This window comes from Brachyhypopomus gauderio, chromosome 6, assembly GCF_052324685.1.
Source record: "Brachyhypopomus gauderio isolate BG-103 chromosome 6, BGAUD_0.2, whole genome shotgun sequence".
Classification (NCBI taxonomy): Eukaryota; Metazoa; Chordata; class Actinopteri; order Gymnotiformes; family Hypopomidae; genus Brachyhypopomus; species Brachyhypopomus gauderio.
The window spans coordinates 322089-340000 of record NC_135216.1 but is presented as its reverse complement, the minus strand read 5'-3'; the positions used below and the strand labels follow the sequence as shown (position 1 = coordinate 340000).

General features: G+C 42.1%; 1 protein-coding gene across 3 annotated transcripts in view; it reads left to right on the top strand.

The window, feature by feature from the left end:
- The window catches only part of arhgef2a (Rho guanine nucleotide exchange factor (GEF) 2a), a 58377-nt gene extending 41150 nt beyond the window's left edge, over nt 1-17227 (top strand). For all 3 annotated transcript variants that reach the window (XM_077007975.1, XM_077007976.1, XM_077007977.1), the window contains 13 exons: nt 733-850; nt 3815-4063; nt 4294-4370; nt 4592-4767; nt 4930-4997; nt 5112-5300; nt 5439-5537; nt 11145-11194; nt 11653-11694; nt 11791-11841; nt 11955-12266; nt 12427-12607; nt 15736-17227. In XM_077007975.1, coding sequence (XP_076864090.1) covers nt 733-850; nt 3815-4063; nt 4294-4370; nt 4592-4767; nt 4930-4997; nt 5112-5300; nt 5439-5537; nt 11145-11194; nt 11653-11694; nt 11791-11841; nt 11955-12266; nt 12427-12607; nt 15736-15806 — 1683 coding nt within the window. In that variant the 3' untranslated portion in view covers nt 15807-17227. The remainder of the gene's footprint in view (nt 1-732; nt 851-3814; nt 4064-4293; nt 4371-4591; nt 4768-4929; nt 4998-5111; nt 5301-5438; nt 5538-11144; nt 11195-11652; nt 11695-11790; nt 11842-11954; nt 12267-12426; nt 12608-15735) is intronic.
- The last annotated feature ends 685 nt before the right edge of the window (nt 17228-17912 follow it).

Sequence of the window (17912 nt, the reverse complement as noted above, 5' to 3'; positions counted from 1 at the left end):
ATGTGCCATATAACGTACATATGTAGCACCAGCTGCAGTGCATCTCCCACACCACCCGTAGCCGGTGGTAGCCGGTGGTAGCCGGTGGTAGCCGGTGGTAGCCGGTGGTAGCCGGTGGTTGCCTTGGGAAAGGAATTTAAGAAAAGGACTTCAGTAAGTGTGTGATAAGCGATAAATTTGGACTGTGTACCCTGTATGCTCGTTAACATAACCCCCTGATGCAGGCCAAGTGGGAGAGATCGTGAGTCAGTGAGTGTGTGTGTGTGTGTGTGTGGTTCTGCAGTGGGAGGACAGTGATGTACAGTTGGAGGAGAGTGGGTGGTGTGTGCACTAACAGGCTCTCTGCTCGCGTGGTGTCGTAGTTCTGTGAGTCATCCGGGTTCGCAGGTATTCCGACTGTGTCCAGCAACCAGCAGTCCAAATTTGAGTGTGTGTGTGTGTGTGTGTGTGTGTGTGTGTGTGTGTGTGTGCTGGCAAACTTGGACTTCATCTCCCTGCTTAGGCTATAGCCGACCGGGCGTCCAGCCTCTAATGCACAATCACACCAATGCTGCACATCTACATGATTCCTACAGTGCACCAGCCACACTGGTGGTTTCATCTTCTTTGTGTCCCACGCATTCTCTCTGTCTAGTGCGTATCTTCCCATCCTTACTCATAACCCTCCTTCATCTCCTTTACTTCTGTTTCTCTCTCTCTTTCTCTCTCTCTCGCTCTCTCTTTCTCACACAGAGGGTGAGCAGAGGTCCTCTGTTGCGTCGTCATGGTTTCCAGGAGTGCATTCTGCTGGTCACTCAGCGTATCACTAAATATCCTGTCCTGGTACAGCGCATCCTTGACAACACCAAGGGTAAGCTATCACTATGGTAACACTGGGAACAGTAGAAGCTGCACAGAACCTGTGTTAAGCATGGTAGCAAGGAAAGTGATTGTGTTGGCATATACAGTATAGTACATGTTTATTGTGTCTTTATAACCCTTTATATGCATATATGCATTGTAAACAATCAACCATCAATAATTATTCTCCACATGGAATCTGATACAGCCATCAGTTTTTCAAATTATGTAACATGGCATCACTCAGCAAACACCACCAAAATCTTTAATCCCGGGTCTTTGCTGGCTAAATTGTGATTGTTAATTCACTTCATCCAGCCAACCTATATGGCCAGAAATCGTGCCTCCCTGTCCTTCTGCGATTACTTGATTACCCAGTGAGCTATATGTATGAGCCAAGTGATCTCCCTAAATTCCACTATTACATCGTTGTCTGTCCAGAAGCCACAGTCACTCAAAAATAAGGTCTGAGGTTTTAAAAGTCACGCCAATCAAAAAAATAAAAAATGTATGCAGCGCTTTTTACAACAGTTGTTGTAGGACAACAGTTGCTGTTAGAGTAGGGGTGGAGCTAGACGTAACAATTTTCTAGTTCTAGTTAGAACTCTGGCTGCGGGATTTTGAACTACTTGAAGCTTATTTAGATTCCTATTTGAGCATCCTGGCAATAATGAGTTACAGTAGTCTTATCTGGAGCTAACAAAAGCGAGTAGGCCTACATAGGCCTAGTAGTATTATCTATGTATTTATCAAATTATATGTCAGTCGAGTATCACAGCGAGATTTTTGGCTACTGAGCTAGAAGTAATGAGGTAGTCTGCGAGATTTAGCATTAGATCTGGTATTTTCTGTCTTGCGGCCTTTGGGCCCAGAAGGAGAACCTCCGTTTTGTTACCATTAAGGTGGAGGAAGTTTAGCGACATCCAGCATTTAACATCTCTTACACAGGCCTCAATTTTTCCTAATCTGGATTTGTCATCAGGTTTGGTTGATATGTAAAGTTGGGTGTCATCTGCATAGCAGTGACATCATGTTTGTTTATAACTATTCCCAATCGTAGAATGTATAATGTAAATAATAGTGGTCCTAAGTTGGACCCTTGTGGGAATCCATATTTCACAATAGATCTTATGATCTATTGTGTCGAAGGCTACAGTAAGATTGAGAAGCACTAATGGAGATACATTACCTTGATCAGAGGCAAGAAGGAGATAATTTGTTACTTTAACTAGGGCTGTTTCAGTACTGTGGTGGGGCCTAAATCCAGACTGGAACTTTTCAAATATGATTCCTGTGCAGATATAAGCATAATTGTTGGGCCACAGCATTTTCAATGATCTTGGATATAAATGATAGGTTCGAAATGGGTCTGTAACTAGATAGTACAGTTGGATCAAGATTTGGTCTCTTGATCAGGGGTTTAATGACCACTAATTTACAGGAGTTGGGCATGTGACCCATTGTAATGGATGAGTTTACTACCATTAGAAGAAGTTCAGTCACAACTGGTGAAACATTTTTGAGTAATTTTGAGGGAATTGAGTCTAATGTGCAAGAAGTATGACTTAATGATGAAATTATTTTCTCCAATTCTGGTTGTGGGAGAATGCAAAATTTTGTTCAATATCAACCAAATCAGATGACTGACCAGATAGATTACCTATAAAAGGATTTACATTTAGTCTAATATTCTCAATTTTATTATCAAAGAAATCGATAAAGACTAGTTAGGTTTAGAAATAGTACAAGAAAGAAATCTAGGATTGTTTTTATTATTCTCGGTCAGTGAGGCTGAGTATGCTAAGCGTGCTTTAGTGAGTGCCCGTTTGTACTCAATAATGCTATCCTTCCAGGCACAGTGGAATACTTCCAATTTAGTAGATCGCTATTTCCGCTCTAATTTACGTGCTATTTGTTTTAAGTTATGAGTTTGGTCGGTGTACCACAGGACAACCTTTTTAGATGTAGCCTTTTTATATTTGAGTGGAGCTACTATATCTAGAGCTGATTTGCAAGTATTCTCTAAGCAGTCGGTAAGTTTGTCTAATTCCTCTGGATCTGATGGTGAGTAGGTTAATTTATAAAGCATTGATATGCTGTGCAATGCTGAGAAGACAAGCGGGTATTTCGGTTGTAGCTCGAATGAGACTAGATAGTGGTCAGAGATTGCTGCCGTTTGCAGAAGCATATTTATAGTTCAAAAGAATTTTGGTAGAATATGCATATACCTCCTCCTCTGCCTGACACTCTTGGTTCATGTACATAACTGTATCCCACAGAGGGTGGCTTCATTTAGAGTTAAATATTCACTAGATCGAATCTAAGTTTCTGTGAGACACAGAACATCAATTTTCTGGTTGCTTAAAATCTCGTTCACAATAGTTGCTTTGGAATCGAGGGATCGAATATTGAGTAATCCGGATTTATTGCTACTAATAATCAGATTTGAGTAGTAATTAATAACTTAGGACAGGCTATTAAAATTTTCCTATAATTGAATTCAACCCGGGGCACAGTCTCAGTTCTATAGGAACTTGGTGAAGCCTCTTGGCAGCTCGCAGACAGTCGGTTTAACCTGTTTGTCTACGGCCTGGTCACAACTCTGGATAGTCAGCAGCTCCTAATACTACTCTGTCGACTAACTAGCAGACTATGGGATATGCTGCAAGATAACAAAGCAGCGCCATTCCGGATGGGCTGGATACCATCCCTGCCTAAGTGACCAGGCTTGCCTTCGAGTGTTTTACAAATATCAATATAGCCCACTTGAACACCACTTGGACATCCAGCAGTTTAATGCCACATTGGGATTGGACCAGAGCAGATTACTGCATCGGACATCGTCTGAGCCAATTTGACCACCCCTTTAATATTAACCTTAGCCTTTGTTAATCCTGCATGTCTCACTACTGTGTCGCATCTGTATCCCTGTGCCTGACCCCCTGCATGCGTGTGCTGTCCTCCCCATACACAGACAGTCCGGACGAGGCGGCAGGGCTGGCGCAAACCCTGGCCCTGCTGCGGGAGATGCTGAGCACCGTGGACCAGCAGGTGCTAGAACTGGAGCGCACACAGCGGCTGCAGGAGGTCCGCGCCAGGCTCGACGGCCGCGCAGAGGCCAAGCTGCGCTCTGGCGCCCTCTTCAGGCCTGCAGAGCTGCTGCGCAGGCAGCTCATCTATGAGGGCACGCTGCTGTGGAAGACACCCAGCTCCAGGCTGAAAGGTAAGGCACACGTCAAGTGAGTGTGGAAGACACCTGGAGACGCTGTGCATCGGGGCCTTAAAACTTTGCTTTCAATACTTTTTGAAGAAACTGCAGGCAATCATTGCTTGGCAATATTGCTACAGGTGTTAGTGTAGACTTCACGAATACAGATATGCAGTAGAGTGTGTGTATGTGTACGTGTGTATGTAGCATGTTAATATGTTGGCTTTGCTGTTTGTGTCTTCTAGATGTTCAGGTTCTGCTGATGACTGATATATTAGTGTTCCTTCAGGAGAAAGATCAGAGATATATTTTTGCCAGTTTGGTGAGTCAGAAATACCACATACACTCACACACACTGAAATAAAACACACAGTTCTTTTCACATCATGCTCACAATCTCATTCTTTTCAATGCTTTCATATCACTTCAGATTAAATGCTTTAAATACTTGAAACACTTTACACTGAATTCACCAAATTCCACATCGCTCAGTAAACAATGCAGAGAAGTATTTATTTTGCGTTCTTTCTACTGATGCTGTAGGACAAGTCTGCAGTAATCTCACTGCAGCATCTCTTGGTGAGAGACATAGCCAATCAGGAGCGAGGACTGTTCCTCATCAGCAGTGAATTCAGCCCACCAGAGATGTATGAGCTTCACGCAGCTTCCAAAGATGATAGAAACACCTGGATACGACACATAGGGCTAGCTGTCAGGAGGTAGACAATCTAACACACACAAAATCACCATTACGTTCCTTTACATATCTAAGGGTTAAATACACAAATGCATAGTTGAACTTGTTTCAGTTTCACTGGAGTTATATTGACTACCATGTAGATTTTGAAGGGAAAAACTCTTCAACTCTTTGGTCGTTGCAGTTGCCCCTCCAGAGATGAGTTCCCACTCATCGAAACAGAAGACAAGGCGTTGCTGCGGCGACTCAAAGGTGTGTCCATTGCACCCTCTTCCCCACTGGATGCTGAGAGCATTCATATCTTATGGAACATGTCCTTCACCATCCTCATACTTGTGGCTCAAACCCCTTGATCTCCTTCCACAGCTGACATCCAGCAGAAGGATAGGGAGGTGCTGGAGCTACTGCAGGAGCGTGTCACCCTGTTCTCAGACCTTGCTGAGGTCATGGGAGGTCACGAGGTCACGTTGCCTCCCAACTCCAGGAATCTGTTCCGAGCTGACACTCCTCAGGCCCCACGAGGGGAACAGTTGCTCACTCAGTCCATTACTGAGGGTAAGGAAGGATGAGGAAGAATGGAAGCTCCTACAGGATTTCTGCCATGTCTTCTTTTTCTTACAGTCTAGTTACCTAAATGAAATGGAACATGTTCTTTGCTGGTATGGTGATGCATCACTCTTGCTCTCCCTGCAGTGGACAGACTGACTGAGCTATTGTTAGGCTATGGTTTTGATGTTCCTGTACCCTGCAGTCCCAATGGCCTTCACAATCACACTGGGGCGCTAGTTATCAGTGAGTATAACTGCATTAAAATAGTCTGTGGAATTTCACAGCTATGTCTATACCCTTGACATAATGTTGAGTCATATTTCCCTTTTAAAACATTTTGAACACTCAAAAAGTTGTTGGGTAGCAGCAGTCACTGTGCTGTATTGGAATCGTTTGAATCAACCTGTTCCGTGTTCAGACAAACAATTTCAGGTAGAACTTGATCAGCTGAGAGTGAATATAACCCAGGACACCATATTCTTCATGTGTGGTCTTACATTTCATTCACGCAAGAGGTGCAGTGCATCTGTGTACCATGCACTGTTAATCCTGTAATCCTTGTAGAGAAGAATTATAAAGCATGTATGACTTACTGGGTACATACATCCTAGGCTATTAGGTGAAAGAGGAAAATGAAAGATACTCACTAAGACATAACATCTCAATATAACAACTCACTAAGGCTTAACAACTCACTAAGGAGTAGCATCTCAACATAACATGGCAAGTCAAGTCAAATTTATTTACAGTGAGTCCCCGCTTAATGACGGGGTTAGAGACTGAAAAGTCCATCGTAAAGCAGTTTTCGTCGTTAAGCATGACCCTGGATTTAGATACGCTTTGATCATAAATACAGTATAGAAAAAAAACTAACAATGTTCTCGTGCGTGCATACAGTGTGAGAAAGCGATCGTATTGTCGAGATGGGCTGCGGTGGAGGCTATGCTGCCTCAGCTTATCTTACACAACACTCCACAATACTTCACAACACTACACAACACTCCACTGTGCTGCCACTGCTCCTCCGCGCACCAGGCGATATTCAAGAAAAGTTGGTCTTAACTCCGGTCCGTCATTAACCAGACCCGTCGTTAAGCGGGGACTCACTGTATATAGCGCTTTTTACAAAACATGTCACAAAGCAGCTTTACAATTGTATGGGTCCAGATCCCTAATGAGCAAGTCAGAGGCGACAGTGGCAAGGAAAAACTCCCTTTGATGGTAGGGATTAGGAAGAAACCTCGGGACGACCAAGACTCAAAAGGGAACCCATACTCCATTGGGCGTCCCGCTAGCAAAGTCTGTATTTATAGTCCAAATGTGGTTCTATAGTTATAGTTATAGTTCTAATTCCAGGCCAAGTAGTCACAGTCACTTCAATGCAGATGATGAGCCTCTGGGAGGAGTTTTCACCAGCGCGTCCTCTTGCGGCAATAGTGACACCCAAGCCTTTTGCGGTAGATTTAGCTGTTACAGAAACGCCATCTAGGGTAAGAGGAATATTAGACGAATTGCTTATAGCAGCTTTGGGTCCAAGAATCGACACCTCAGTCCTATTGGAATTTAGTAGATGAAAATTAGATGCCATCCAGTTTTTTATGTCCTGGACGCAGTTCTAAATTTTGAGAGTAGCACTGATATCATCTGGATTAGAAGATATATACAAATGAGTATCATCTGCGTAGCAATGGAAGCTAATACCATGTCTACGAATGATAGTCCCCAGCGGTAGCATATATAATCAGAATAATATAGGGCCCAGTACAGAACCTTGTGGGACACCATATTTTAGCTTGATGACTGCAAGTTTAAATGATTTGGGAATGTATCCTAGGTTCAAGGAATAGTTCATTATAGTAAGCAAGGTTCTACATTGCTGTGCAGTAATTCTTTCAGTAGATGGGTTGGTACGGGTTGCCAACCTTGTCTAAAGCTGTATGAAAAGAAGTCTCGACGTGCTTGTTAATACACTCTAGCCCTTCCGGAGCTACAGGTGAATCATTGTTTGTCAGATCCGGTAAAGTATGAATGAGCGCAGCGTTTTATTTGGTAGTGAGGCGGCCGATGAATACCATCATTCAAACGCAACTCGTACGTTATAACACTGGTCAGAAATGGCCTCGCTCTGTGGAAGTACTGCTAAACTGGATATGTTAATACCAAACGATAAGACCAAGTCTAAAGTATGACTACAATTATGCATAGGACCCACCACATTCTGAGTGATACCAATTGAATCAAGAATTGCTTGAAAGTTTATGCTAAAAGAGTCATGTAGAATTTCAAAGTGGATGTTAAAATCAACTATAATCACCTTATCAGCTGATAGCACTAAATGAGACAGGAAGTCTGAAAACTCCTGCAAAAACTGGTACGAACCAGGTGGGCAGTAAATAGTAATTAACATAAACGACTGCGTCGCTTTGTTGGTTGATAAATTTGATACAGTGATGATAAAATGTTCAAAAGAATTCAACTTGAGGCCGGATTTTTGAGGAACGCCTATTTCAGAGTCATATAGTGTGGCAACACCACATGGGCGAACATTTGGACGGGGGCTATGAACATATCTATAGTGGGAGGGAGGCCCTAAATGATGCGCCTCCCTAATGATATGTTCATATAGTGCCATATAGGACCATATAGTCATCTGGCCGAGTCCAGGTTTCCGTCAAGCAAAGCATGCACAGGTTATGGTCGGTAATCGTTTCATTTAATTAACAAGATGACAGGGATCTAATATTTAGCAGTCCTAATTTCAGATGTAAATGATTGTCAGTGCCAGCGTAATTGAATTGAACAGTGATTACATTTTGTCTACAAATTTTGCGAGGTTTTGGTACTCGAGGAACAGACACAGTTTCAATCCAGTGTGACCTAGGTGACGTCTTACTTAGCTTCGGTTGTACGTCTGTTTTTTGAAGGTCGAAAAGGTCTTTCGATGGCTCGTGGAGGTTGTTGGAGTTGGAGTTGTGTGTAGATATATCAGATATAAATAAACAGTTAAGAACAGTATGAAAAAACACTCTGCAGCAGCGTCAGCAGGAAGCAGCCAGATTCAGTAACTGAGGATCAGTATAGTAACCAAGGATTCGGCCACTGCACAATCCACAATGCACCGAACCCCTACTACTACCTCTCCCACAGGTGGTGGGCCTATGGGAGAGTGAACCCATGTATCTCCTTCGGGCTGTGCCTGGCCGGGTAGAAACCCAGCCACCAGTCGCTCGCCAAGGAGCCCCTCCTCCAGGCCTGGCTCCAGGGTGAGACCCGGTAACCCTGATCCGGGCGAGGGGATCTGAGTCCTGTTATTTTTGAATTCCATATGGATCTATAGGTGATCCATGGAGGTGATCCATGGTACCCTCTCTGGCTGGGCAATGAGTCCTTGCCTCAAGTACAGGAGTTCAAGTATCTCGGGTTCTTGTTCACGAGTGAGGGACGGATAGAGCGAGAGATTGACAGGAGGATCGGTGCTGTGGCTGCAGTATTGGCTGCAGCATTGTGGTGAAGAGAGTGCTGAGCCAAAAAGCAAAGCTCTCGATTTACTGGTCAATCTATGTTTCGACTGTTACCTATGGTCACGAGCTCTGGGTAGTGACAGACAGAATGAGATCGCAAATTCAAGTGGCCGAAATAAGTTTTCTCCGCAGGGTGTCCGGGCGCTGCCTTAGAGATAAGGTACAGAGCACGGTCATCCAGGAGAGGCTCGGAGTAGAGTCGCTGCTCCTCCACGTGGGGAGGAGCCAGTTGAGGTGGTTCGGATGCCATCTGGTCCGGATGCCACCTGGGCGCCTCCCTAGGGAGGTGCTCCAGGCATGTCCAACTGGGAGGAGACCCAGGACATGCTGGAGAGATTATATCTCTCAGCTGTCCTGGGAACGCCTTGGTATCCTCCCAAAGGAGCTAGAAGAGGTGGCTGGGGAGGGGGAAATGGATAAAGCAGATGACAATGGATGAATGGATGGATGGATATAGTCCCATGGTCTGTTGTGTGTGTGTGTGTGTGTGTGTGTGTGTGTGTGTGTGTGTGTGTGTGTGTGTGTGTGTGTGTGTATATATATATATATATTAGGGGTGGGCATAGATTAATTTTTTTAATCTAGATTAATCTCACTGAAATCTTGAAATTAATCTAGATTAATCTAGATTAATCTATATTAAAATGGCTCATATGCATGCTACCCAAGTAATGACTAAAAGTCAGTTTTTGAGATAGGGTTTCTTAATACAGAGGGTGCATTAGATCAGGGGCTCATGTCCTGTTTCCAAAATGCATCAATGACTGCTTGAGAAAGCTGTTCTACTTTGATACTTGAAGAAAAAAAAACATGCTCAATAAAATGTAGGCTACTCGTGTTCAACAGTTTATTCAGTTAAACATGAATTTGTAAGCCTACATACTGTATATTAAAAGGGGTTGATAACATGTTTATTCAGCTAAACATGATATTTGAAATGTAAACCAACATTTAGTACATTTAACCTCACGGACGTAATTTGGGGGGGACTTTTTCAAAAGCCGGTTTTGGTCCTCTGCAGTTTTAACTATTTAAATAGCGACGAATCTAGCGCTAGGACCATGCAGAAAACGACCGCTCCGAACTCCACTCCGGTAACACTTAACGTTCCTAAAATGAATTTCCTAAAATTTCCATGAAGCAAACCTGGCGACTTCGTGGCTGCATCCATGTAAACACACGTACGATTTGTAATTCACAGGTTTGAAAACTCGTTCTCGCACCTACTGTGCAATTTGGTTAGGAATACAGCCGAGCTAAACTATCAAGTTGAAAGTCATCATAGTTTGTTTACTACATTTTGACCCAGTTCCCAACCCAACTTTAAGAATAGATTAATGGCGATAATTTTTATATCGCCCGATAAGATTATCAAATTAACGAACGCTTTTAACGGCCCACCACTAATATATATATATATATATGTATCTATAATAAGCAAAGAATTTTTTAATAATGACTTCAGGCTGGGCCAAGGCCATCTTTATTAACCTTACAAAAAGAAAACGAAGATGAAAATACAACACCTTCCCTATCTCCCTATGACTTAACCAAGAGAGAACACCCCAAAAGAATATGGTAGCCCAGTCTTTTAAAGCAATAACCCAAAATAGACAACCCCCAAAATCCACAATTATCTTCTTTATACACTATACAGACATACAATAAATGGCTATTAGATATAAGAATATAAGCATTACTTCTCACAACGCTTATCGATATCTCTCATAACAAACCTGACGGTAAAACCATTAGTCCGAACTCACACAACCAGTTACAACTCAAGCCAGAAATCATTAGCATCACCCAATGACCAGGTGGATTCCACTGCTCAAGACCCCACAAGGCAGTTACTCTTTCACAGCGAGCTTTTAAAGACCCGCCATCCAGTCTCGTCCTACGCCATGAAGCCACATGCCTCCCGCACCGGATGGTAATCAGGTCGTTGCGCCATCTTCAGGAGAACCTGCAAAATAACTCCAAAACAACCAAACACCAAAAAAAAAACCCAAAAAACTCTGACCGTAACACATTACATAACAACTCACTAAGGCATAACATCAGTAACTGATGAGTGGTTCTCAGCCTGGTCCTCCATATCAACACTGTTTTGTCCAAACCCAAGAATCACTCCACAGGCTTTGCTTACCTGTCCCAGATTAACTAGGAACAGGGACTACAATATGTACTTTTATTTTCTGGTAAAAGTGACTAATTTTCCACTAGTATGACCTAATATCATGATCGTGACCTTTAAGGGGGTGTAATCTGTAAAGTGCTAATAATTTGCTTTCTGACAGCTATTTGAATTTCTTGTTCTCCATCACAGATGGACAGGAGATGCTGGTTAATGGCTCACAAGAGATGACACTTTCTCAGGTAAGAGACAGAAATAATGAAAAATAAGCAGTTATCATGTGGCTTTAATATCATCCACATTTGTGGCTTTTATTATATTATTTTATAGATGCGCACACAACTCTGCATAGATGGAGAAGATGTTTTTTGTGATTACTCAGTTTTATGCTGTTCTGTACAAAACGTAATTACTCATTATTCAAGACAGTGTGAATCTCAGATGTTTCCATGGTAACTTGCATCCAGTATAAACCCATCACGAATCATGAGTAAACACTGTTATAATTACAGGAAAACTTTGTTCCAAAATCATTTACAAATACCTCTCACACTGTATAATCATTTTCAAGCACCTCTCACACTTTACCCAATGACCTTCACCTCATTACAACTGCAAGTTTCTTCAATGAACTAATGATGTCTGAATCAGTGGATCATATCTGTTTGACGCATTTGAACATGTTTCTGTAACCCTAAAGGATGGGAATGGGAACCAAATGGAAGACAGGATACAAAGTGAGGTACACACTCAGCCGTTTGCTCTATACACAGACATTTGTTTCAGTGGAGCATGTGAGTTCAGTTTGTTCATGAGTTTTATGGATCATGTGTTTTAGGAGGTGTCCCAGAGGCTGGTAAATCTCAGCGCTCAACTCCATGCTCTGCAGGTCAGATTGACTGAAAACTGCTGTGTTCTACATTCACCAGAACAGAGCTGAAACGGTCGGTTTATCAGCTCGGAACAAATCTGCTCAGAGCTCATGACTCTGTCTGTTCCCAGGGTGCAGTCATCCGACAGGACTCCATCTTAGAGTTCTACCTGCATGAGAACTCCATGTCCCCTGCTGTGGTCGGGACCAGGACGGTGCGCTCACTGTCCCGCGATGCAGCCAGTGAGGTGGGCTCAGTGGGCGAGCTGGCCCTGCTACAGCGGCAGCACAGCCTCCTGCAGGAGGAGCTGGTGCGTCTGAGAGGAGCAGAGTGCAGGCTAAAGGACAGCGAGAAGGCCAGGGTCCATCTAGAGAGACAACTAAGAGATTTGAAGTCCAGCAGCACTGCCCTGGGGGAGAGTACAGGAACTGCAACATCACAGGTATTAGTTAGTTATATTCTCTAAACAATAGGTATAGGATAAAGGTGATTACATGTCTAGCTTACCATTGCAATTTTGTTAAGCACCTTTTTTATAAAAAAATCCAAGCTCATGTTCTGGCAAATTGATAGACCTTGTTACCGTTCTGTCCCTCTTCTAGCCTCCTCCTCATCGCAAAGAGAGTGAGACTGACCCAAACATGGACACACCACTAGCCAGCCAGGCATCTATGGACCAGTCAGACTGCCTGCAAGACTGTAGCGATGTTGACGTAGATGTGATCTCCGAAGATGACGACGATGACGATGTGAAAGTGTCCCCTCGTTCTGAAAGCCCTAGAGGTTAGTACCAGGATGATAGAGACCTGAGAGCTAAGATATTTTAGGAAATGTAATCTGAGGCTAATCTAGTTTTTTTAGTTATATTAGATCCTGTGATGCAAAATTTTAATTTAATTAGCGTAGGTGTCTCCATGCAGACTGAGCACAGAAGAGCTATGTGCAGTCTGAAGAGCAAGGTGTGTCTATAAATTACATTCTCAGTCAGTCATGTGAATCATAACTTTTAAACAACTGCACGAAGCATACTAGTGCTTCTTGCTCAAACACAGCACATCACCATCTCTTACATCATTTCACCATGGAGGTTATTGCTTCAGTGATGTGAGATTATCCTTTCTTTACCCCCATATGACTCAACTGAAGGCATTGTTGAGTTATATCACAAAGGATATCAGTTTTATAATTGTTATTAATCATATCCATCTACAACTGTGCAGTATCATAACTATGATTGTCACATATTATTGTGTAATCACTGTACACACATATTTTGTATACCTGCTGGTGAAACACTGGGTTTGGATCATCAGTTTAAATGAAAATGATATCAGTATGTATCAGTGCATTCAACAGTAGCTAATTATCCAAATAAACTGGTCCCTTCAAGTCTATATTTATCTTGACGGAGATGAACATCTTAGCGCCTATAAAAGAATTTATATCTGGTTTCCGTTTTACTTGACTAAGTATTTCTTACAGGCAGGGATGCGTTGGATATTCTAAGCAGTAGTTATTATTTCAGCTACTTACTGGTGAGCATTTAAGTATTGTAGGAATACATGCTTTTCATGTACAACAAAAATAACTAAATTGAACAATGTGAAAAGAAAGTACGATTAGTGAAGTAAAGTATCTTAAAATGTTTGAGGGTTTTTTTCATTGGCAAATTAGCATAGTTAGTTGTCTCATTATCAACCCATGCAGTGCTTTTAAAAGTTCCTCAGGACATCTACTTCACTTGTTTGACCTAAATAAACAAACTATTAAATAATCTCAGTGGTTTCTTGGCTTGCCAGTAGTTCTGAGTATCTGAGTACTTGCCAAATAATAATAATAAAAAAACTAAAACTTAAAACATAGATTTAGAATGCACTAGTAAACATAGTTTACAGACATAGTAAATATAACAACGTATATTTACTCTGGTCTCTCTGGTCGGGAAGGAGCCTGAGCTGGTGTCCGAGGCTGAGAGATACAAGCTAGATATAGTTGGACTCACCTCGACACACAGTTTGGGTTCTGGAACCAGTTCTCTTGAGAGAGGCTGGACTTTATTCTATTCTGGAGTTGCCCAGGGTGAAAGGCGGAGGGCTGAAGTGGGCTTACTCAAAGCTCCCTGGCTCGCTGCCTGTGTGTTGGGGTTTTCCCAGGTAGACAAGAGGGTTGCTTCCCTGTGCCTTCGGGTTGGGGAAAGGGCTCTTGATTGTTTGTGCTTATGCACCAAATGGCGATTCGGAGTACCCAGCCTTCTTGGAGTCCCTGGAGGTCATACTGGAAGGTGCCCATTCCATTGTTCTCCTAGGGGGCTTCAGTGCTCACGTGGGCAATGACAGTAGGACAGTAGGACCTAGATCTGAATCTGAACCCGAGTGGTGTTCTGTTATTGGACTTCTGTGCTCATCACAGTCTGTCCATAACTAACACCTTGTTCAAGCACGCAGGTGTCCATAATTGCACATGGCACCATGACCAAACGTATCGTGAGGGTCTGCTGGGAACATCTGGCAGAGGAACCTGTCATCCAGGAGAGGCTCGGAGTAGAGTCGCTGCTCCTCCACGTAGAGAGGAGCCAGTTGAGGTGGTTCGGGCATCTGGTCCGGATGCCACCTGGGGAGGCGCTCTGGGCACGTCCAACTGGGAGGAGATCCTGATGGAAACCCAGGACACGCTGGAGAGATTATATCTCTCGGCTGTCCTGGGAACGCCTCGGTATCCCCCCAGAAGAACTAGAAGAGGTGGCTGGGGAGAGGGAAACCTGGACCTCTTTGCTTAGGCTACTGCCCTGTGACCCAGACCCGGATAAGTGAATGGAAATAGAAAAAAAGTACAATTTGACAGCACCAATATGTTCTCATGATAAATTGCGATATTTTATGCTTTTCTGATAATTGTCTGAGTCTTGTCAGTATGTGTAGAATGCTGACAGGACTGTATGTTCATGAAATAAAGTGGTCTACTTATTAAGAGCCTATACACAAGTGTCAGTGTCAGTTGAACACCAAGCTTTCAGACTGTTCCAGCGCTTTAACATTTTCTTATCATTACTAAATCCTTGAACTCATGTCAGTATACAACATTAGTCACATAGCCTATATGTCACAGGTAAATAATGCATATTGATTTAATTAGCTATTCGTCAGCAAACTGGCAGTGTGTTGTGGCTGGGCTTAAGCCTGTTTGAAGATGTATCAGAGATGCAGAGATGTGCTAAACTTTAGCCTCCCCTAACACTAACAGCATCCTACTCAAACGCTTATGTAACTGATATTGATTCGGTTAGAGTGCAGTATTTGCACACCATATTTAATCCAGCAAGCGGTCTCATAAATCACATTCATCTACAGCCCACATATACACACCATAATTTCTGGCAATGGAGTGCATTGGAGCAGCAGTTTGCGGTGTATTTGGGGGAGAAAATGTGGTGATTTTGTTAATGTAGAACTCGGTGTGGTTGAACGTTTTGCAGCATGCCCTCTACCTGCCGTTTCAGGAAGTGCACTCTCTCTTTACGTATGGATACAGCCATGCTCACTTATGTGTCAGCATACCTGTGTGTGTATGTTTTTCTTATTTGTCTGTGTGTGTACCTATGTTCCCACATGTAGGTGTTTTGAATGTCTACACATATCATGGTAGAAGATGCATGCTACCCTCTGTATGTTTGTATAATTTAGTCTAATGAAGATGGTAGGTTTTTGTTCGGTGTTAGATTCTTCAATACGGCTTTGTGTATTAGTTTAGTATTAGTATTAGTATCAGAGCTTAGTTTTTAGTTCTTTTGTACCAACCATGTTCTCTTTCCTTGTTTTGAGAACCTCACAAACAGCTTTTTAATTGGGAAGCATTTATTTTTTTGTGTGTCTTTGGTTTTAATTAATTAATTTCTAATTTTATTTTCTATCCAGATCTGCAAGACATTCCAGAGGAGTGTGAGTCAGCTCCAGAATCCCGGGTGCGAGATGTCTCACACTGCTAATGGTCTGCCAATGTCTGCAACCCAGAAATTGTTCTTGGTATATCTCAATGAACCTGCCTAAAATCTGCTAATCCACTAGACATGAGCAAGTCTTCCTCTGATCTCCAAAGGAAGAATTTATTGCTATCAATATTATGTTAATCATATACATATTTGTCATGTGATTATCTTTTTTAATAGCTCTTTTGTGACAATATTTGACATTGTATTATTTGACACCTGTATGTTTCTTTGGAATCCAATTTTTTTGGCTTTTGACATAAGTGGACCAATAAGACTAGGCCAAAGCAGCATGATTGACAGCAGGCTTCTGACAAGCTTATAACAGGACTGCACTTGATATTGCATGAAACTTACAGTGAAATCACATGAACACATAAATCAGCCAAACCTGACAAAAGGATCTGAATGACCTGAAGTTTCCAGAAATAGCGGTGAAGGCTTGGCGATGCTGTAAGGTGTTAGAGGTCCTGTTTTCTACCCTTCTAGCCTTCACAGCGTGTGCATGCACAAGCCAACTGGCCACGGCTGCGTTTTACTCTTCAGTAATAGTGAACGTCTTGTATGTTTCAAATATTTCTTTGTAGAAAATGGAAAGTATTATTATTTTTTTTACCATTTTATGGTAATTTATTTATTTGTCCTTCAATAAACTAGAAAGGTGTGTGTGAAACAATCATTCAAGCACATACAAGAAACATTTAAGAGGCAGATAACTGAAGTTCAACAGATCCTTAAACCAAAAGTACTTACTGAACTTAATGTGCAAAAGAAAAATGCCAACCTGTTTGCAGTGAGTAAAACCGCAGTGTTTCCATACACTAATTGTGTTACAGCTATATATAGGCATGAGGACACACTATGGTGAACATACTTCGCTGGTCATTTTACTTTACAACAGTAAATTCCCTGATCCCAGGTGGTATTGTTTGTTGACTGTTTTTGTTTATTTTCTCTTTTTATCTTGTAAATATAAGAAGAATTATTTGCTTAAACAGCCTCCTGAAACTGTGCTGACTACTTTCTTTCAGGTTTTTCTTGTCATTTGTATTACTTTTAAATGTTTTACTTTGTTTTTTCCAGTTCTGTTATTTGCTGTTTGTCCGCATCAACATAGATCTTAAGTTCTGATTTCAGGAAGAAAGTTCAGGAATTATTGTCAGTTTGTAGGTTGAAATTCTTCCTATTTTGAAAGTAAGTACAATGTATCTATTTACTTAAAATGAAATAATTTGTATAGAAGAAATATTGACATGTTTAAATATTATTTAAAAACTATTCTAACTGAAAAATATTGTTACAGATTTCAGAATTAAAGGTGTTGACTATTGGAGAAGTACAATTAATTGGTTTTGACTATTGTCCACAGAATCTCTGTTTGTGTGACGGGCAGGGTGAGCGAAATAAAATGGAAGCGATCACGCCAAGTCTCAGGGAAAATGGAAGGTTTAATAGAAAAAATGCGCATACCAAAACCCGTGACTTAGATCCAAATGAAGGATATAATGACCAGCGGTCAACTGGTACAAAGACAAGACAAACAGACAAATAGACAAACAAACGACCCTCAGGTGAGATTGATCGCGGGCTCCGCCCACCTGAGGGACTAACACAACAACAACAGGACAGCTGCCGCTGTAGACGGAGGCGACCAGTAAGGGGCCTGCCGTACCGTGACAGTTTGTTAATACCATGACTTTATTCTGTGGTTTTGACTATTGTTCACTATTTGTTAATAGCATGACTACATTCAGTCAGGGTATCATGAAATTCAGTTGTATGTTTAACACCCTACTTAGTGAAAATAGAATCAGTATTCATGGGCCTATGGGTATAGCCTTTAGAAATCTTGAAGAGTAACCAGCCAACCCAAGGTTACACTCGACAGTTCCTCACCTGTTTTTCTTTCTCTTACACACACACACACACACACACACACACACACACACACACACACACACACACACACACACACACACACACACACACACACACACACACACACACAACAGACCATGGGACTTGAGTGTCCTTGCAATCCTTTAATCTGTCTTTATACCTTCATACTTAAGTGCCAAAATCAGTGTATCAGTACCACATATATTA